At 37.1% G+C, this 22,520-nt stretch overlaps 1 protein-coding gene across 2 annotated transcripts in view; it reads left to right on the forward strand.

Annotated features, from left to right (window-relative positions):
* Positions 1–18,317: 18,317 nt before the first annotated feature.
* Positions 18,318–22,520, forward strand: part of FRMD6 (FERM domain containing 6) — a 43,943-nt gene continuing 39,740 nt past the window's right edge. For both annotated transcript variants that reach the window (XM_008566411.1, XM_008566412.1), the window contains exon 1: positions 18,318–18,504. In XM_008566411.1, the coding sequence (XP_008564633.1) occupies positions 18,406–18,504 (99 nt within the window). In that variant the 5' untranslated portion in view covers positions 18,318–18,405. The remainder of the gene's footprint in view (positions 18,505–22,520) is intronic.

Here is a 22,520-nt window from a genome sequence, read left to right on the forward strand (position 1 = left end):
CATATTTAGTATGAGAACATCTGCCATTTGTTCTTTCATTTGACAGTCATTTAGGTGCCAGGTATTTTGCTGGAAATTCAATGATGCACAAAGCATGGGCCTATCTTCTAGAAGCTAGAGCCTGGTTGATGAGGGAAGAGAGGGACATACAAGCAATTATACAATGTAAACAAGTGAATACTATCTGTTTAAAACTCTGTAGTTTTTAACAAGGAATTTTCTTTTATCTCTCCAGAATTCTTGCCACGATACCTTTGGTAGACATAGAAGGCCAGCTTTTGTATTTATTTTGTATCCTTGAAAATTATAATCTCATATTCCAAATCACCATAACTTCCTACATTTTAATTCTAAGATCTAGTTCTGAAGCTATGGATTTAGCCAGTTTAGCTAATTTTGTATTGTATTACTTTGTTTATACCCTGCTTTGTGCAAAAAGGGTTTGAGGTAGTATAGTGTTACTTAGCATATAAGGCACTTTAATGAAGATATAGATTCATTAAATATTTTTTAAATCAGCTTTTCTATAATAAATTACATACAATAAAAATAAAGTTCACAAATTTTAGGTGGAAAATTTGATGACTTTTGACAAATGTGTGTAGTCATGTAACCAGCACCATAGTCGAGACATAGAGCATTTTTGTCGGGCCAAAAAAAAAAATCAGAGGAAGTCTCCTTAGTTCTTCTTCAAAATTGTTTTGGCTAATTTGGAATCAGCTTCTTGATTCCAGATCTCCTCAGTTTTCTGGAAAGATTTGTGCAGTAGAATTGTTTTTTTGTTTTGTTTTGTTTTGTTTTTGATAGAGTTCACCAGTGAAGCCGTCTGATTCTGGAGTTTTCTTTGTCAATCACTTCTCAGTCAGTCTTGGCTAAGATCAACTGTGGAGCTTTCTTTGTCAGAAAATTTTTAACTTAAAATTCAGTTTATTTAACAGATTATAGGGGCTGTTCAGGTTATCTCAAATGAGCTAGTTTATGTCTTTCGAAAGATTTTCTTATTTCATTTATGTTGTTGAGTTTATTAACTTAAAATTGTTCATAGTATTTTCATTATTGGGTTCTGAATTTTGAGAGTTTGGACGTTATTGTAACACGTAGGTAAGATACTTGGGCTTTAAAGCGTTTGGACTTTATTCTAGCATGTAGGTAATTTACTTGGGCTCAATTTGATCCTTTCAAGGTTTGCTTTTAAGCTTTGTTAGAGTGGGTCCAGAGCAGCCTTTAGACTACAGCTAATTTACCTGCACTACTAAGGTTATATGCTTCAGAGTAAGCTATCTGATGCCATAAGTATTACAAGTTTTCCTCTCTCGGGCTAGTGAGAATGGGAACTATTCCCAGCCCTGGGTGAGGCGCAGGAATTGTTTGGCTTATTGCTTTCCAAAGATTCTTTCCACTGCCTTGTGGAGTTTTTCCCTGTAGGCACAGATCAGTACTTAGCCAATGATTGGAGAGACCTCTCTATAAATCTTTGAACCTCTCTGTGCCACTACTTCTGTGCTGCCCCACAAATTCTAGTGCCTCTGTCTCCCAAATTTTATCTCTCTCTTCACAAGGGTTCCTTTCCTCACTGTGGACTGAAACTGCCTCCAGGCAATTAGCTGGAGGAATCATTAAGCTCACGTAGTTTGTTTCCCTTCTGTCAGGGATCACACTCATTCAGTATCTGAAAACTGGTATGTTTTGTGTAGTTTTCTAGTTGTTTATGGCAGAGGACAATTCCTGTAAGAGTTAATATTTGATGGGCAGGAATTGGAAGTTCCTGGATATAACAGGTTATTTTTAAGAATCTCTCAGAACTGGAAGAAATACATGGAAAAATGTGGAAAGAAAAAAGTACAGAGGTGGGTTTTTTTTGCATAATTTTGTGTGGATTATGGTGCTTATACTGATTCTGAGGAATGGTCCCTAGAAGTGATCACTTACCAATGGAAGTTTGTGGGTTATCCAGAGTTTGTGGTGTAGGTGACAAGACTCTGAAATAATGTACTTTTATATTATCAGAATCTTTGTTCTTAATGGTTGTATTTACTAAGGCGGATTACTTAGAGCTCAGCCATCATTTCCAGTTACTATACATGGCAGCTTAGGAAATTGTCATGACTTATACTCTCGGAGCAAATAATTTTTTTTCTTTTTTTAAAAATTTATTCTTTGTTTGTTTGTTTTTTACATTCAAAGATGTGGTTGTGGAGCAGTTGGGGGGAAGAGGGAGAGGAGAAAGGTGAGGGAGATCTGGTGGAAGGAGGAGGAAGGGGGGGTGTGGTCCAGGTCTGTGGCACCCCTCTCATTCCAACAGGGGAACCCAGGAGACTTTCAGCAGCAGTCTGGTGTTCATCACTGGCCTAGATGTGGATGTTGGGGGGTGTGGCTGAGGCCCTCAGCCCCCCCACCGCCCTGGCTTAGGAGCCTGGAGGGCTTCTAGTGGTGGCTTGGTGGTTGTCACTGGGCTGGTATGGGCGTGGGGGAGGCGGGTGTAGCTGAGACCCTCAGCCTTCCCCCATCCCAGCTTGGGAGCCCGGGCACTTCCGGTCCTTCTAGGATTTTTAGGTGTTCTTTGGTGGTGTTAGACCTATTCTGGCTAATACCAGAACTCTGTTTCTGATCTGTGGGGTTTTTGTTTTTTTCTTTCAATTCTGTATTGGATTATTTGCTATTCCCACCACTTAAACTCTGCAGTGGAACTAATTTGTTGTCCTTTGGTTACTTCTAAAACAGGGATCTTCCTGTGGAAACCAGCTCTTGAGCCCTGTGGTTGAGCTAAATTGCTGCTTTGCTGCTGATTCTCTGGGGAAGGCTTTTTGTGCAGCTTGGGTTTTAATTGTTGACCTTGTAAGCACTACCAGGTCTTGTGAGGTCTGGTACACCTGTGTTGGGTGGACGCTCTGGTCTGGGCCTGAGTCTTTTCAGCAAACTGCACCCCCTGCAGTTCTGTATTCCAGAGCAGTCTCCACTGAGTGGTCCTGCTCTATTAGAGGGCAGATCAGCTGTCCATGCTGTGCCCCAGTGTTGCCCTGGTGGGTCTGTCTCCCCCACCGCCTGTGCTCCAGACGCTTCCCATGGGACGGGCCATGAGCCAGTCTTTTGCAATGACTCACTGGCCTCTGAGTGACTCCTTTTTTCTTTGTCTGTGGCTTCTCTCTCCTATGTGGGTCCATGGGAACTCTGTTAGTGGTCTTGCTGGCCTGAGGGCCATGAAGGCCCTCTTTTACCCTGCTGCCTCCAAGCAACTTTATCCAAAGGTCACAGCTGTGGCTTTTGTCAGTTCCTGCTCTGTGCGCTCACCAGGGCCAGCCTCGAAGCCACCGGGGTTCAAAACGGTCAAAGTGGTCCCTTCTTTCATCATGGCTTCTCCCATCTTCATGAACTCCGTAGGTCTCTCCACCTCTTCCCCTGAGCTCTAGCAGCCCCAGCTTGGCAGTTGTTGCTTTTTAATAGTTTAAATTGGTTGATTGTGGCAGAGGGTGATGCTGGGTACTGTCTGTTCCACCATCTTGACCAGAAGAAGTCTGCAAATAATTTCTAAATTCTAGATTGCATTTGATTGGAAGATGCTTTTGAAAGAAAGACTCTTTAGACAGAATTTCAGGATTTTATCTCCTGGTTATCAAGACCTGTATTGAAGGTGAAAAGCCAGTAGATAATTTACAATTTTGCAAATCTTATGTCTGAGAAAGAAGAATCCTCATCCAGCTTTCCCTAGAAAATCCATTGCAAGGACTGACACTATATTTTTTAATTCATTCTTCCAAATGTGATGATTGGGAAGGAAAATAGGCATTACTCTGAATAAGTGCTTTTTAAACACTTGGATTGTTTTCCTACAGGTCAGAGATGAGATGATTCCAAGGCAATCATTGACGATATATACTTGGGTGGGGTAAGGGAGTTAGAGGACACCAGTGCACATTGGTGTTGGGCAGTGGCCTTGCCGTGAGTGATGGCTGACCTTGGAATAGGCTGCTCATCCGGTTTCTTCAGGATAAATGTCTATGTGTCAGTCTCAGGACTAGTTGCCTTTCCAGTACAATTAGAACCATATGAAAAAGTGCTGAGCAGAGGTAGGGTGATTTTGTTTGTTTGTTTGTTTGATTTTTTTTTTTTTTTTTTTTTTTGCTCTAACCTTCAAGGTTGAGGTATGGTTTCATTTTTATTGGAGGATTAACTCTGTTAGTGTAAGGTAAGGTGTAATTCTGATTTCCTTCCTCCACACCTTTTAAAAACCAAACTTTAAGACTCTCTCATAGTATTAGAGGATGATTACTATAAGAAGGAATGCTCTTTTCTGGCAGTGTGGAGGGGGATGCACATCACACAACCAGAAAGTCCAATGCACAGGTAGGTCAAATGGTAGTGACTTGACTGGGCTATTACAGTGACTCATTATTGGGTTTTGTTGACTTCACACACCAGAAAGCCCAGAGATTTACTGTTAAGTGGCCTTATTTCTATTTCCTTTAGAATAAATGGATAATAATTGAGTTGACCTCGGTTTGCAAATTATTGCAAAACCCTAGTTGAGAAGAGTTACAGAAATAAGGTCTGTGGATTGGTATGTGGGAAATAGCATGTTACTACATAAGTAAGTACCACTTGAAAACAAGATTTCACTCTTGGTAGAGCTGGCAAATTCATGGTAGTTACCTTCCAGAAAGAATTAAGCTAAGGGAATTAAACACTGTATGACAGGTAGACGAACAGGAGTTGCTTAAAGTCTGGACTGTTGATCTCTGGTTAATGAAAGTTTTGTTAGGATATAAGTGTCTTTTAATGTGTTGGAGATAGAATCTCTTCATGACAGTGAAAACAGTAAATATTTTGTGAAGCCATAATAAAGAAGCCATGTATGAAATAAAGTTTTATCATTTCTCTTAAGGCTTTCAAACCCATAAACCAGAGTTTTGTCTTTTAAGTTTATGTGACAACTTTGTCTCTTCTGATTTATGTATTTACAACAAAACCCCCAAGGGGGTGAAATAAGGACTTTTGTAGTAATATTAAGCCTTGTAATGTCCAGAATAATCTTTCAGTTTAAAGTCTGTAGATTGTGCTTATGATCTTCTTTTATTGTAAAGAGTACCTGGCCCCATAGCATAGCACTCTTCCGTAGCATGTGGAATCTCATTTTCAAGTGGTTCTTACCAATGTAGTAACATGCTATTTCCCATATACTAATTCACAGGTCTTATTTCTGTAACTCTTTTCAACTGGGGTTTTGAAACAATTTACAAACCAAGGCCAACTCAATTATTATCCATATTGTAGCAATATAAAGCCATGAATGTCCAGAGGAATCTTTTACTTTGAAGTCTGTAGATTATGCTTTTGATCTTTACCGTAAAGAGTGCCTGGCCCTCTTGAGTCTCACTTTGCACTGTTCCACGCATGTACAGTATGTGTGCGTGCGTTAGGGTGTGTCCCATTGCAAGTGCTGCTCATTTTGGGTGTTTGTGTGTAACAACATAATCTCATCCCCATAATTTATGTACATAAGGATAAAATTTGGATTCCTATAATCTCAAAGCTCTTTTTTTTCTTCATAAAAATTTTCATGTATGATTCTATAGCTATCAGGGTAAAAGGACAGTTTTATTGGTATTTGTTTATGTTTACATTAGTAAATCTTTTAGCACGTTTCTTAACTTTCTATTTAAATATATAAAATATGAACTTTCTGAAAAGAGACTAAATTAAGCTAAATTGTTTCCTACCCATGAGAGTTTTTAAATAGAACTTAAAAGAAGAAAAATCCTATAAGGAAAAGCACACCTGAGGCCTAAAACTGATTCAGATCATGTTGGCCAGGCCATTCTCTCAAAGTGTCAGTTTCTTCACCTGTAAAATTAAGGGACTGGACTAGATCATCTCTAAAATCTGATACAGTGGCAAAGTTTTCACTTGATTGTACTTTATTACATTTTTGTCCATTTAGTAGGTAGAAACTCAGAAAATAATTCATACACATGTCACTAGATTATAAAAACTCCCATAAGAATTTATTGATAACACTAAAAGCTCTACGGCTTTTTACCTTTAGAGCCATGAAAACAATTATATGGTAGGTGAAATAATATTTTATAAGGATTTTTTTAGTATATACTACTTAAACTCTGCATGGGGTCCTCAGTGGATTCGTCTACCTTGTGTATCTTTTAAAAATTTAATTATCAGCATGTGGTTATTTGCAGCATTCTCAACATCAATACCTCTGATTTATTTTACTTTTTAAAATTATGAAATACACACATAGAAGAGTATTTATAATGTCTATGTTCATTTTAAACAGTAATAGTGATAAAAGAACACCACTATATCCACTAACAAGCTTAAGAGAACCTTAAGGTTAGAGAAGGTTTCTCTAGAACCTTTAAAGCTCCCTGCCACTCTCTGAATATATCTCCTGCCCCCAGACTCCACCCCCATAGCATCACTATTATAATTTTGCAGGTAATCATTTCTTTGCCTTTCTTTATAGTCTTATTACATATATCCCTAAACTCTTTAGTTCTGCCTATTTTTGAACTTTCTATTCATAGAAATAGAATCACACTATATGTATTCTTCTGTTACTTGCTTTTTTTGCTCAGTATTCTTTTTGAGATTCATACTTGTTAATGTGTAGCTGTAATTCATTAATTTTCACTGCTGAATTGTTTTAATGTGTGCACCATATTTTATTTTTCTATTCTGTTGTCATTCGACTTTTGGTGTTTCTAGCTTGTACGTTTTGTTGTTGTTGTGAGTCGTTCAGTGACATGGAAAATCCTTTTGTGATGTTACAAGAAAGCTAGCAATTTCCCAAATGTTCAGTTTAATCTTTGGTAAAGGCATTATACTCTCTTAGGAAAAAAATACTTCTGGGGAAAAATAAGTGAAGTTAATGTTATGATTGCTTATATTGTTACCAGATAATGAGAATTTCACAGGAAAATCATTATCTAGAAAACTGCAGTTCCTGTGTCAGAAGGAATTGAGTGTAAGTCCCATGAATGAAGGAATCAAAGATTTCATTGTGGAAATTAGAAGCAGATGCTTCTAAGTTGGAGGATTTTCCCTGAGAACAGCACTTTTTGTTGGCAGTGTCATGCTAGAAATTCATCTTGGTTGAAAGGAATTTTTGTGCCTGGTTGCTAAACCTGATATGACTTTTGAATACAGATGGCTGTGAAAATAATGTTCCCCTGGTTTACAATTTATGAATTTTACTATTGCCTTTGTTCTTCTTTTTGGCTGACTAGCATCTCCCTTCATCCCCCAACTTCCCAAAGGGACCCAGGTTTGGGTTTTGATGTCCATGTCCTTCAGGAGAAGTTGATCCCACTTTCAAATGTAGTGGACCCTGGTGGTTTAAGTTAATCAGACTAATTCTTGCCCCTGTCCAGTGATAGGTTCGCTTGTGACCTAAGACATCCAGTTAGGGTGAGTTTCAGTATTTTTGTTTGCTTTCACATTCTGGGTGATTTGGCCGCTCTGAGAGATGCCAGCCTTAAGACAGAGCTCATTCTAAAGTGCCAGGAAGAAACTATGTCGTAGATGACATTGTGAGATACAACATCAAACCACCCATGACCCCACCCACCCACCTTCTAGGCTCCAAGGTACCTTAGCCTTATAAACTTTCCCTAATGTCATCTAACTAGTCCCTTTTTTATTTTTTAACTACTAGTAGTTAACACTTATATAGTGCTTACCATATGCCTTACAATACCCTATCCTTATAAACTTTCCCTAATGTCATCTAACTAGTCCCTTTTTTTTTTTTTAACTACTAGTAGTTAACACTTATATAGTGCTTACCATATGCCTTACAATACCCTATAAAGTATGTACTGTTACTATTTCTACTTTACAGAAATGGAAGCTGAGACAGAGAGGTAAGGGGATTTGTCCAAGGTCATACACAGCCAATAAATAGCTGGCTAAGAATCAGACCCAGAAAACTTGGCTGCAGAGTTGGATATATTTTGTACTTGCAACTTAGTGCATCCCAACCCATGTGTCTTCTTATATGTTTGCTTTCACGTAAGTTTGGTTTAACCTGACACACGTGGAGACTTTTCCAAGAAACTTTATTTTGTTGACCATGCTAGAAAATAGTATTCTCACATTATGTGTGTCCACTAAATTTGGAGACAAGAAAAAATGTACACCTTTTCCCCTGTAGTTAATATGCAGAAAATATTCAAGAAGCTGTGACCAACACTGACTCCCATTGGGGAGGGAAAAGTATACCTCAAAGAACATAATTTTAATCTTAATTGCTAGGTAATTTATTCACTTTTCTGGTCAACATGTAAATAATTTATTCAGCAAGTTCTACTGGGTGCCTGGTACAGAGCCAGTACTTCCCCAGGCATTAGAGACAAAGATACTGACAGAACCTATCCTTAAGGGGATTCCCGTCCTCTGTGGGGAGCTGGAAAGCTCCTCTCAGCTGTCCAGGAATGTGGAGACATGCTTCACAGACCAGTCTTGAGTTTTCCAGGGAGAAAGGAGATACTTTGTTTTGTTCTTTTGGAAGTGGGTGCGTGGGATAATATATAAGGGGGGATATTCTAGGCAGCGGGAACAGCCTGGTCAAAATCATAGAAGTATGAGAGCAAGACTTGTTGAGGGAACCACGAGGAAAAGATTTTTAGTACAGTAATTCAGAACATGAGTGGGAAAATGGTCACACCATGAAGGATGGGACCCGATGGTGAAAGTTTGCTGTGCCTTAGTGTTTAGTTGTTAAAAAGAATGTGAGCAGGGGTATGATATGCACAATATGCAATTTAGAGCTCACCCTGGCAGCATTGTGGGGATTTTAAAGAATGAGATAAGACCGAGAACATTTAGAAATCCAGGTGAGAACACAGCAAGGATATATAATAGAGAAGAAAGCAATTTAAAAGGTAGATTGAAGGAATTTTTTTACTAAGATTATTTTTTAAATGTGTATAAAGCAATTAAATCTTTACCAACCTTTCAGTCATTGAGAATCACTTTTGTTATCCTTCTTCTCCCCCACCTTTCTCTGGCCTTATGTTTGGAAAGATTGCCTTTCAAAACAAATCAAGTCATTTATTTTCATTTTTTCACTCTGGCATGTAAAACTAAATGTACTATCAAAATAAGCACTTAAAAATAGTGTCAATGTTTCTTAAGTGAGTGATCTTTTAATTTTCCTTGAGATATTACATGGGTGAATATGCCATTTCTAACAGGCTTTCTGAAATATTTAAAGATCTCCATTACTTCTTTTATGAATTCCACGATGGAAGCCATTGTAATAGATGATTAACAGAATTATGCTTGTTATTATTAAATTTAGAGAGGGTATACCAGAATCATGCTTTGGAGGAGTAGGTTTTTAATCTCTAGTGTAAGAAAAGTGATTTTATTTCCCTTAGTATCACTATTATCATACCCTTTGCTTTGTCTCTGTAATCAAGTAAAAAAAAGTAAGCATGGTGCTAAAGAAGGAGAAAACTTGAAAAAGCAGGAGTCAGAATAGTGCAGGGTACAAAACCATTGCCAAAGCTGGAGAAAATGATTGGTTGGGTTAACAAATGGAACAAAACTTTGAAAAACAGGATACTGTGTACCATTCCAATGACTCTCAAGGTAAGGAGAGAAAATGCCTTAAATTGCAGGGGAACACTTCATAACCTTATTTCTCATCTATCCAGTCTTTGAGTTTGCACAGGGCAGCAACACAGAGCCCCTTTGCAGGGCCCAGGCCTCTCTTGCCTCTCTACGGGGGCCTGTGCCTGCATTACTTCCCACCCTTGAAATGTTTTCTTCTCCCTACAACATACAAGCCATTTCCTCCCTTCATGAAATCTCTCCTGAATTGCCTCTCTACGGGGGCCTGTGCCTGCATTACTTCCCACCCTTGCAATGTTTTCTTCTCCCTACAACATACAAGCCATTTCCTCCCTTCATGAAATCTCTCCTGAATGCTGCACTTTGCAGCGCTTTCTCAAACCCCACAGCCTTAATTTTAGCACACAGTTTAGCATTTAATTTAAAATACAATTGTATCACTTCCTGTTGTTTCTACTGTGTTTTGACTCTTAAAGAGATTCTAAGTTTTCTAAGGGCCAGAATTTAGAAATGGTGTGAGAGACAAATAAGTACTAATACTTTAACAAGAGCTGGAGTACTCAAATACCAGTTGGCTTGTACGTATTCATTGACTAACAGAATACTTGTGATCTTTTTCTTTCTTTGATTTTCTTCCTGCCTTTTTTACAGGCTTTCTTTATTCCTGCTAGTTCTATTCTAAAAACATATAGTGAAACAGGGTATTTTTTGGCTATATGATTTGGGAAGAATGTACTCAATAAATGTTTTTTTATTATTGATATTGTTTTTTATATACTGTAATTTACTAAGCCAATCCTGTTAGACTATTTCGATTTTTTTCCCAGTTTTTACTTTGAGTATGTTTGTACGGAAGTGTGGTTGCTTTAGTTGAATTGTTAAATTCTTATACATTCCCCAGAAGTGGGATTATTGGGTCAAAAGGTATGAGTATCTTTGAGTCTTAATACAGACAAGCCATATTGGTTGCAGTAATTTAGGAACTTATGAGTACATCGATTTCACTAATTTTTTTCCGTATTGCAATAGAAATCTCGCTGTCTGTCTTATATTCTCCCTTTTCTATAGCCAAAGACTAGCCATATAATTTTATTCATTAGAGTGTGATGAGTATTACTTGGCACCAACTCAAGTTCACTTTAATTGGAAGAGTCTCTTTCATTCCTAACCCCAGGGTGTAGCAAATTTCATTGATTAGATACAGAAGTGGAATAATTTATTAGCTACCAACAAATTATTTAGGAGAGAAGCACCATTTCTATATGGTTAGTGACAGAATAGATAGATTATGACCACAACATATGACCAAAAAGCAGTGATTCCACTTGCTTTCAGTGATATGAAGCCAGTTATGTTTCTTGGTAGTAAGAACATACTGTATGTCAGGCTCTCTTCCAAGTGCTGCATATATGAGTAACCCATTTAGTAATCTTCACAACAATCTCATTTCAAAGGTGAGAAGAATGGACACAAAGAAGTAAAGAGACTTGCCCAAGGGCACCCAGGTGGTGTCAGAGCTGGGGTTCAGAACCAAGCACTCTGGCTCCAGAGTCTAAGCTCTTAAGGAGCACATGATACTGCTGATTGCTATATTCCCTCTTTCCAAACTTTAACCTTTCCATTACTTCAATAGCTAGCCTGCATTTCAAGTGACATACACAGCCACCTATAGTTGTAGAGTGTAATAATGTTGCAGTCAGATTACAGTCTCTATTAGATTGCATTTGATAATTAGATTAATGGTTTCCTCCTTACTAAATTTATAAAATATGCCTGAAATTAAAGCTGTTTTTACTAAAACTACTACAATTATACTGTTAACTGATCAATTTCCAAATTATGTATCAACTATGCTTTCCAGTTGTTTTGTTTCAGAAGAAGCATTTTTTTTTTCACAGCTACTGTAATTTTTTACAAATGGACAACATGGTAAAAGCACATTCAGCATGATTCTGTAAAACACATTGTGGCCTTAGTAAGACAGGACTATTCACCTACACATTAGTATTCATGATGAGATGTTCTTTTGTTGCCAAAAATTACTGTTAGGAATTAATTGCCCTCTATGCTTTGTTTGCCTTAAATGAATTTATGTGCTATTCCCATAAATGACTTGCTATATGTGGTGCTCTTAAAGAATGGTAGAGTCTGAACAGCAACCCAACTACCTAAATTTTTCAGTTACTCACATTTCTTTACCACCTTCTAGGTCTTCTCTGCTTATGATGAATATTCTTCTTTGTTTTGGAACAGAGAGAAACTTTAAAACTTAGGATAATTTTTTTTTTCAAGTGAAGTAGATATAGATGTTAGTACAGCCAGTGTTAGTAAACACTCTGAATTACTGAATGAATGTATCAAGCAACCAATCAGTTTCTAGTTTGGTTGGACTATATTAGGACTTATTTAGTTGCAAGTGGCAGAATTAGCTGAATAAGAAAGACAGTTTATTGGCTCACTATATGGTAATTCTTGTGAATGGTTTCTGGCTTCAGACACAGCTAGATGCAGCAGTTGAAATGTAATCAGGATTCTTTCTGAGCTTCTCTTTACTCTGTGAAGGCATCCTTCTCTTAATGTGGCATCAAAGGTGATTGCCAACAGCCTTGGGCTCATGTCATTCTCACAGATAGTCCAAAGAGAGGAGCTTCCCTCTGCATTTGTACAACAAATTTCATGGAGGAATTCTGGCTTTTCTTGGATTATCTATTCACCATGTAGACCAAGCACTGTAGTTGGAGAATGCTGTACCCTGTTTGGCCAGCGCTGGGTCACACCTGACTTACATTACCTCTCTTTCCTTCTAGGGTGGAGAACACACTGTGATTGATAGCCCCACTACAAACAACTGGGATGGGAGAGGGGCATTCCCCAATGGAAAGATGGTACCAAGCAGATTAAACCAGATGTCTTCTACCTCCCATCCTTTGGTCAGCCAGTGCACATTTGAACCCACACACCCATACACACTTTCTCTTTTTCCAAACAAAATTTCAAAGGGGGTAGCCACCTAATATAATGCCACTATCCCATTTACAAGCAACAATGCACTTAACTTCCCCACCCCAAAGTAGACCTCCCAAAGTTTAGCCCAGTTGCCACATCTGGCTCTAAGGTCTGGATCTCTATATGATATGTATTATTGTTGATCAGTCGTAAATGTTCCTCTGACCTGGCAGCTCATGACTATTATTTTAATGAACAACTCTTTTCACCCAAACAGGCTGATATCTAATACTTTGTGTTCATTATCTCACTTAACCTTTCCATACTCTTAGGGAGGCCAACATAACAGATTTTATAGATGAAGAATCAGGCTCAGAGATTAGGTCCTTGCCCAAGGTCATACAGCTAGTATTGTGGAATACAAGTTAGGATCTAGGTTTGACAATTCGGGGAGGTTAATTTAATGTTCCTAATCAGTATTCTATCCATATTGTCTCTAAACAGCTGAAGTTCAGCCATATGGAAGGAGATCTTAGCCTTATACAGTGCCTTGTTTATCCATCAGAGCAATGGTTGGAAGGTAGGGAGGTGACAGCAACAAAGAACCTGATGTCCTTTCCAGAGCTTTTGGCTCCAGAGGGTTGATAGATGTCAGCTACTTTCTTTTTAGGTAAAACAGTAACTGCAAAACAGGCAATTAAGCAGAAAGTGTTCAATTTACTCCTCAAATTAAGTAGAATTTACTGTTCACTCTGCCTGGAAAAGACTTCACAGTTATGGATGAAAGGGTGGAGGGATGGATGGAAGAAAGGAAGGAAGGATAGAAGGATAGAAGGAAGGAAGGGACATTCCTGTCTTCATTCAGGTGTCTGATCAAGTATCGTCTCATCACAGATGCTTCCCCTGTTTACCTTCTGTGAAATAGCATCCACACCGCCACTTTATCTCTATCAACTCTCAGTTTGGTTTATTTTTCTTCATAGTACATATCACTATCTACATTATATGTTTATTCTCTGTCTTCATCAGAGCAGAAGATTTGTTTTGTTCAGTGCTATATACTCAGTACTTACAGCAACACTTGGCACATAGTAGGTGTTTAATGTATGTATGTTGAATGAATGAATAAATAAATGAACAAAAGAAATGGAACTCATTTTACCCAATGCATTTTGCTATCACTTAGGATAGGATACCATACATTGAAGATGGTATACTGTTTATTCCAAAATGATCTTAGCCACAGTATTCGTAGTACAGTATTCATATATTTAGTATATGAATTCCCTTGAGGTTGACATCAGAGTTGTCCATCAGAGTATGTGTGGTCTTAGGAATCAGGGGCAATACCATCATCTTAAGCTTCTTGGCTAGTGATGTGTCCTTAACTAGATGGTGAACTTTGGGGTATAGGGGGAACATCTTCTATAGCTTTTATATTCTGCTTTTCAGCAAATAAATATTACAATATTGTGTGTGTGTAATGTGAGAGTAAATTTAATGTGCGTAATTAATTTAATGATTAAAAGGTAGTACTCTCTGCAATCCAGTTTTCTAAGATAACTTTTTGCCTTATTTTTGGTAGGTAATAAAGATATCATATTAACTGTTGATATATGCCTACTTAGTCATGATTGTCTTATAGTAATCTTCTTATCAAATCACCATCTTTTTACTTTTTTTAGGGAGGCAATCCCAGAATTGAGAATCCTCCTTTGCCTCCATTCAAAATAAGATTAGAAAATTTCCGGTGACCTACATTTTTTAAAAAATAAGCTTTTTTATTTTAGAGTAGTTTTAGATTTATAGAAAAGTTGCAAAGATGGTTCCTGGATACCACCCACATACCCAGTTTCCTCTTTTGTTAGTATTTTGCTTGATTATGGTACAATTTGTCACAACTAATGAACCACTATTGATACATTATGATTAAAGTCCATACTTTTATTTGGTGGTGACCCAGTTTTAAAACTTATTTTCCACAATTTCTAAAAAATGGAAATCAGTGTTGAATGTGCTGGCTTCCTGATTCTTAAAAGAAACTAAGTAACTTTGTACCTAATGGGGCTTCTCAGAAAATAAAGGACTAATAATAATGTGGGTTTAAAATTCAAGCGGGGGCGTTTTATAGCTTAACACATTTTGTTTGCAAGTTGGGTATTAATAATTAAGATGGCAAGGTGGGGTTTGATTAATATTAAAGCTGTTTTGTTATTTCATGGAAAATATGTTAGTACAAATGATTTGTCTTTCACAGAAAATGTGTCCTAAGATTGTACCAGAACAGTTTGCCCTGAGGTAGGAAATGTGTCCTCCTGGGACTGAGTTGAGATTCAGGTTAGGATACAGAATAAGTAGCCATTGGCTGAGAAGCTAATTTTTACAGTACAAATTGGTATAAATTTAGTCTAGTTCTTTTCCCTAGGACTTCCCAATTTAAGTTTAAATTTTGTACTGGTGCATATTAGAGATGCGGTTGTTTTGCTATTTCAGTGGAACCTTTTAATCAGCTTTAATGCTGTCCTGGGTAAAGTAAAAACTTAATCTTATCTCTCTTTTAGGGCGTGCCATCCTCAAAGCAGAAAAATCAGCAGTGAAGCAGCACTGCCTCTTGTAGACTCTGCTTTTATTAAATTTGCTTCAATAATCCTCTTCCAGTCCTCTTTTGTGCTGCATTTTTGAACAATAAAATAAAAATTGTACCCAAATGAAAATTTTAAATTATTTTAATGAAGTTCTGGAAACATCTCAAACCTCAGAAGATATTTTTTTCTAGTTTATTTTTTTTTTCCCTTTTTTGTCTTTTTTTGTGTCCGGCAATGGACCGCAACCCTCAGTGTCGCGCCCGTACCGGACCGGGACCGGCAACGGGATCGCAACCCTCGGTGCTGCGCCCGCCCCTCGCTCAGCCAGTGAGCGGGAACCGGTCTGTATGTGGGATCCGAACCCTCAGCGGGAGCGCCGCCGCGCTCCCAAGCGGCGCACTGTAGCAGTGTGCCACCGGGCCGGCGCCTCTAGTTTATTTTTTTAATTCTAGAAAGGAGGTCAGTAGAAATACCCTGTTTTGATTGGTTTAATTAGAAATGGAAAATTATGGGACTAACTCAATTTGAAGTGTAGAGTTAAATAAGAAGAATTATATTGGGATTAATGTTATTTAAGAGTTTGAATTTAAATTTGTAAGATGCATTTAATCATAGCTTATAATTTCTTCTTGAAACAATTTCATATAGCAAAGAGGAGGCCTGAGTGTTGGAATATATTAATACATAGGGGAAAATTTTGCCATGAAATGTAATATTTGACAAAGAAATCATTTTAGAACTGTATTTCTCAAATGGTATGCCTAAGAATATTATGCTACAGAGCCGTAATAGATATGCCTTGGTACAAAGTATTCTGTGCTCAACTATGTTAAATTCAAGAAGTTGTCTGCAGGACTTCTCAGAGCTGTTTGTTCTGAATTTCTAAGAGAGGGCATATATAGGGTACAGTACTTCACAAACTTATTTATCCCTAGACCAGTTAGTAACATTTTTCAGGAAAATGTCCTGAGTATACGAATTTGACCTGTTTTAATAATTTATACTTTGAAAAATGTTGAGAGCATTTTTTTTATTGTTGTGGTGATGATGTGATGTCATTAACACATGTTGTTTACCTCCAGTTCTTTATCTTCAAGATGTTTTCCTAATGTATACTATGAAGATACATCCAACCTTCTGCTCAGTATCTTCCTTCTGTTAACAAAAGTGGTGATTTCCAAACATGGTTGCAAATCAGAAATACGTGGCCCTGACCCTGGAGATCCTGCCTGAGTAGAAATGTCACTGTGTTCAGGGTTCTGTAGTTATTACAAAGACCCAGGTGATTCTGATCCAGCTAGCACTGGTCCTCCAACTGATGCTTTCATTTGAACCCAAAGTGTGTATTTTTTTAGATGGGTGATTGAATTTGGGATGCAGGTAGAACACACGGGTTAACCATCCATTCTGGAGAGAGCTGTAGCACTGACGTTCAGCGACTCCATGAGGCGGTGTGCTGGCTGTAACCCAATGTGAAACAGTTGCTATCATCCTTTAAGAAATGCAGAATACTCGTAAAGTGGGCTTTTAGTCACCTTCCTAATAAGGAAATACCATATATGAGATTACCATTTGTTTTTATTTAGTCTGAGTAATTCCCTTGTGGATGATATTTTATTTATACTTTAAAAAGAAACAGTAGATAATATTTACTCATTGTGCTAAGAATGTATTCTCTACCCTCCTGCTGACAGATAGACATTTAACCTTAAGAAATAAATAGGTAAGATTCTATCTCTTTTATGCTTTATGTGAGCACTGATAATACAAGGGTACTTTCAAAAGTTCATGGAAAGAGTCATATTATCTTTTAATTCTATTTTTCCATGAATTTTTTGAAGTAGTCTCATAGCTTTTCTGTGAAAATGTATGGTTATGTATACTCCTGCCTAGTGAAACTGTTCCATATTCCTGGAAGTTCTCTTTTGCATCCTGTAAATATGGCTGGGAAGGAATAATATAACTACTAATGGTTTGAGAGACAACTAATCTTAACATATCTCAGTTGCATAGTGTTCTGTTAGCAAAAATGTATGAAACACTAGACACATGACAGTAGGAAATATCCACCAGTGTTTTAAAATTATGTTGCCAGGTCTGACTAATGCAGTGAAACATGAAACAGAAATAAAAGGTGTGATTATTGAAAACTGGAGATTAAATTTTCATTAGTTGCAATCATATATGAGTACATTGAAAACCTGAGGGAAGTAAAAAAAACAATGAAACAGAAATAAAAGGTGTGATTATTGAAAACTGGAGATTAAATTTTCATTAGTTGCAAACATATATGAGTACATTGAAAACCTGAGGGAAGTAAAAAAAACAAAATAAAATTTATAAGTTTAGTAAACTGATTAGAAATGAAACGTATCCAAAGTCCATACTTCTTTTATATACAAACTTGGTTTGATTTATATAGTCTTGTTATTTTTATGTATTAATTGGTGAGATAATAAATAGAAAAATTAAGTTTGCATTATCAGGATAGAGAATCAGGAGAGAGCAGCACCGTAAAAAGTAAGAGAGAAGGAAGTTGTAAGGAGGGCTTAACAATCACAGTAAATGTCGTGGAGAGATCCACGAAAGTGAGCCCTGTGGATACCACTGCTGGTCTAGAGATCACTGGCTTCCTTGGTCAGAGGCATGTCGGTAAAGCGAAGGAAATGGAAACTAGACCATAGTGGTTGAAGAATGAATGTAATGTAAGAGCCAAGACATTTACTTGAATTTGATAGTAGTGGAAGAAAAAGAGAGAAAAAGAATTTTGTTGTTGCTACTATTTTTGTCATTTTGTTTGTTTTAGAACCCTTTGTTATTTCCCATGTGAGATAGGAAACTCCTCAAAGGCAGGATCTCTGAGTCTGTGGGCCCTGTCCTGTCCTGAATAGCACTGCCTTGAATGTGTGAGGCTCTCACTGGCTTTAAGTTTAGTTCATGACTGTGAAAGTTTTAGAATGGTCATTGGTGGGCAAAATACAGAATACGTTTCAGTGAATTTTCACTTATTAAGCTTGGTGACCCTGGTGTGAGACATGCTGTCCCTGTGCCCACACGAGTAGTTGTGCTCTCCTCATCTCCCTGTCCTTCCAGTCTCACCACCTTCATTCACAGGCCTCCCTTTGGGCTTTTTTTACAGCTATGAAACCTACATAGTTGAATACCACCATGCTTCTCCTGTAGGGTATGTGATGAGGATGAGATTTGGCTTTGGAGTGCTGGGAACCTGAGGAATTGCTGAGCACTCAGACACCAGCCTGACCACTAGAGAGCCCACAACACAATGAACAAATTGAACTTCCATAACAACAGAGTCATGCAAGACCGCCGGAGTGTGTGTATTTTCCTTCCCAATGATGAATCTCTGAACATCATCATAAATGTGAGTAGATCCAATTTTATGAATGTTTAAATATTGTGTTCTTACCAGTGACCACATTCAAGTTATGGCTTGGTTAAGGGTGAAATCATCACAGAATAAGACCAGCAATAATGTGGCAGAATTGGGGCATTAAGGAGCCTACACAGGTATAAGCTTAGCATTATGCCTTAAGTGCAACTGCCTTCCATATTCTGTCACCTGGGGCAGAATTAGAGTTTTGGTTACTGTATTGAAAAACAAACATTTGCTATTTGTAAACTTTTTATTGAAATAAATTTAACTGCCTTCCATATTCTGTCACCTGGGGCAGAATTAGAGTTTTGGTTACTGTATTGAAAAATAAACATTTGCTATTTGTAAACTTTTTATTGAAATAAATTACTGTTGAAGCTTGTGAATTTGTGTTTTAAATGATTAGAGTTACCACCCACACACAGAATGGTAATAATTGCTAGTTTTTTAATGCACATCTTAATTATTGTTTTAATAATAGCCAAAGTCTAGCCAATTTTAAGAATTAGGTGCATAGGCTGTGCATTTGAGCAGTAAGCAACCATTCATGAGTCAGAGTCAACTCGCTTAGTTAACCTGGATATTACAGAATGTGATACTATTTTTTTAACTTTTAAAAATTGAGTTATATGCTATTGCATATGACAGTAATTCTTTCTTTTTCATTGTTATGTGATATTCCATTGTATAAGTATGCCGAATTTATTTTTTTCATCTACTGCTGATGGTTGTTTGAAGTTTCAGGCTATTACAAATAAAACTGTTATGAACATTTTATGTGTATGTACATGTATATACATTTCTGGGTTTATACCCAAGGGTGCATTTCTGAATCATAGAGTATACATATTTTAGCCTTGTTAGAGACTGCCAAACAATTTTATGGTAATCAATATCATGCCTAGCATTTTTCAACCCCTCTCCATATTATGAACTTTCATTTCTTTCTTTCGCTGTATGTATTCTGATGGAATTAGGGGGAAAATTGCCTTTGTGCATGCCTTGAATTAGTTTTCTTTCCTATATGCTACTATGTTTTTAATCTAATTGCTATATAAAAGAATATTTCTTAAATGTTATACTGAATATATATGACATTTAAATTGCTTCATTAAAAAGTTTAGATAGGAAAAGATTCTGCTTATTGCCATATCATTTTGGCTTTATTCTGACAACCAAGATAGTTTCTTGATTTACTAATGTATCCTCGTTTTTGCTCATAGGGATTGTCTGGGCATCAGGTATGCCTACTGGAGGAACTTTATCATCTGTTGGGCAGATTTTATAGTGATTAGCTATATTTCTGCTCAGTGTACAGAAGTTGTTTTGGATGAGCGAACTGGTAGGCTATTATTTTGGCAGCATTTGGTTTTTAAAACCAAATAAAAATTGGTAATATATCTCTTTTCATTGCGGGCACTGGCAAAATAAATTAAAATGTAATTCTATTTATAGATGTGACTATACTGTTTGACTTCTTTTATACAGTTATATAAAAGATACCTTCCATATTTTAAAAATATACATAATCTGGGACATATAGCATAAGCACTTAAGAAGCTTCTCTCACTTCCATTTTTCTCTTTTTACCTGATGGAATATGTGTGTGTATGTTCATGTGCGTGTATACACATGCAGGGTATGGAACAAACCTTACTAACCACAGTTAAGTGAAAGGAAGACTGATCTGACTTAGTGAGAAATACTAAAAGCTCACTGTAATTTTCAAAGAAATTAATTTGTACTAAAATCTCAGCTGAGGAAAATAATTATGCAGAACAGATTGTAGGACAGTCAGTTCATTCATTGCTATAGATCAGTGATTTTTAAAGTTGAATGTACATCAGAATTATTTGGGGGAGCTTGCTAAATATTCAGATTGTTTGGCTGCACTCCTTAGAAATGTTGATGTAGTAAGTCTTACAGGAGGACACAGGAATCCGCAATTTACAAGATCCCCTAAACAGGGTCTATAGATACGCTAAAATTTTAAGCCAGACAGGCAAAGACCTGTGTACCAGCACCACTTAATTTCTTTCACTCTCCAGAACTCTATTTACTGGATTGTATTTTTGGCATTGTGTCAGGGGCCTAGCCCTTAGAACAGTACAGATGCTCCTTGACTTACAGTAGGGTCACATCCTGATAAACCCATCATACACTGAAAATATTGTAAGTCAAAAATGCATTTAATACAACTACCAAACCTCATAGCTTATAGCCTGGTCTACCTTAAATGTGCTCTCACATCCTGATAAACCCATCATACACTGAAAATATTGTAAGTCAAAAATGCATTTAATACACCTACCAAACCTCATAGCTTATAGCCTGGTCTACCTTAAATGTGCTCAGAACACTTACATTAGCTTACAGTTGGTCACAGTCATCTAACACAAAGCCCATTTTCTAATAAAGTGTTGAATATCTCATGTAATATATTAAATACTCTAATGAAAGTAAAAAACAGAATGGTTTTGTGGGTACCCACCATTAACATACACGGCTTAAAATCATCGTAAAGTCAAAAAGTCATAAACTGAGCCATTGTAAGTTGGGGACCATCTGCACATGATACAAAGTAAACACAAAGTCAGTGTTGGTTGTTGTTAGTAATAACAATGTAACTATCATCATCACTGTTGAGAAATGGTACAAGATTACTCATATTTTGACCCTACAATCTGCTAGATTTGGGACCTTTGGACAGGTTGCTTAAGCTTAATCACCCTTTTCACTTGTAAAAACAATTTGCCCATACCTGGAACATAGTAGGTACTCGATTTGTATTAGCTTCCCTTCTGCCTTCCCTTTATGAAGACTAATTGAGGGCAGTATTGTAGTGAAAAGACATGGATGTACTTAAAACACACAGACCTGAATTTAAATCTCATGTATGAATGACTTCTGGAAGATTAATTAAGCCTCCCTTGGCCTCAACATCTTCACTTGTAAAATGACAATAATACCAATGCTGCAGGATAATTGTGAGAGTTCAGGGTCAACACATACCATAATTTCTGAATAGATATAAATAGTAGCTGCTATTATTATTTTAATCCTTAGATAGATAAATTTATACTGCTTCAGTTCTCCTCTTTTACAAAATTAATATAATAATCTCTCTAAGATGGTCAGGACTATGATCATGGACATTGAAGCCACATATCATGATTAAGTGGGTTTTAGAGTCACAGGGAACTTTGTTGAAATTTCTGCTCAACTACTTACTTTGCAACTTTGAGCATGTTTACCTGGGGGTTGGTTGAACGTACGTGTGTGCGTGTTTTACTTTGATTTCCTCATCTATTTAGTGGGGATAATCTTACCCTCCTCACAGGAACATTGCAAGGATTTAAAGATGTCACATGCATAAAGCACTTATAGTGCGGTGCCTAGCACATGAGAATTGCTCCATAAGTGAGCACTTAATAGAATAGCACTTGTTTTTATTTCTTTGAGCTGTTTGTTCATTTCATTAGGATGCTCTGTTAATGAAACGAAAACCTCATGTAGGCCTACAAGATTTCTTATTCCAGGGTGTGTAGTAGACTCTTCTGCCATGCCTCAGCTCCTTTCTAGCAAGTGGTTGGACCGAAGGAGGGACTGGGTTAAGTAGTGTGGAGGCTTCCCCAGTGCTAGTCAAACACTTCAAGGCTGACAGGGGTCCCTTTTTTTCCTGCAAAGTATTATCTTCATATTCAGAAAATAGCAGTTGATGTTGTAGAATTTGGGTGTAACAAATTAACTGTAGCAAAAACTACTTCATGAACAGTTTCATTTTCTTCATCATTTCTAAATATTTTTTTAAACAAAGAAAGTTTGTTCCCTGGCAAGTGTAGTTGATAGAATGTTGCTTTTCTGCATGTGGAATAAATTTAGTATCTTAGTTATTCTGAACTTTTATGAGTTGTACTAATAGAGGCTTAAATGATTTTAATCATCAGGCAAATATTCGATATGAAAACTTTGGAAATAAAATCATGGTAAATGTAAGAGTCAAA

The sequence above is a fragment of the Galeopterus variegatus genome, unplaced genomic scaffold (genome assembly GCF_000696425.1).
Source record: "Galeopterus variegatus unplaced genomic scaffold, G_variegatus-3.0.2 Scaffold240, whole genome shotgun sequence".
Lineage (NCBI taxonomy): Eukaryota > Metazoa > Chordata > Mammalia > Dermoptera > Cynocephalidae > Galeopterus > Galeopterus variegatus.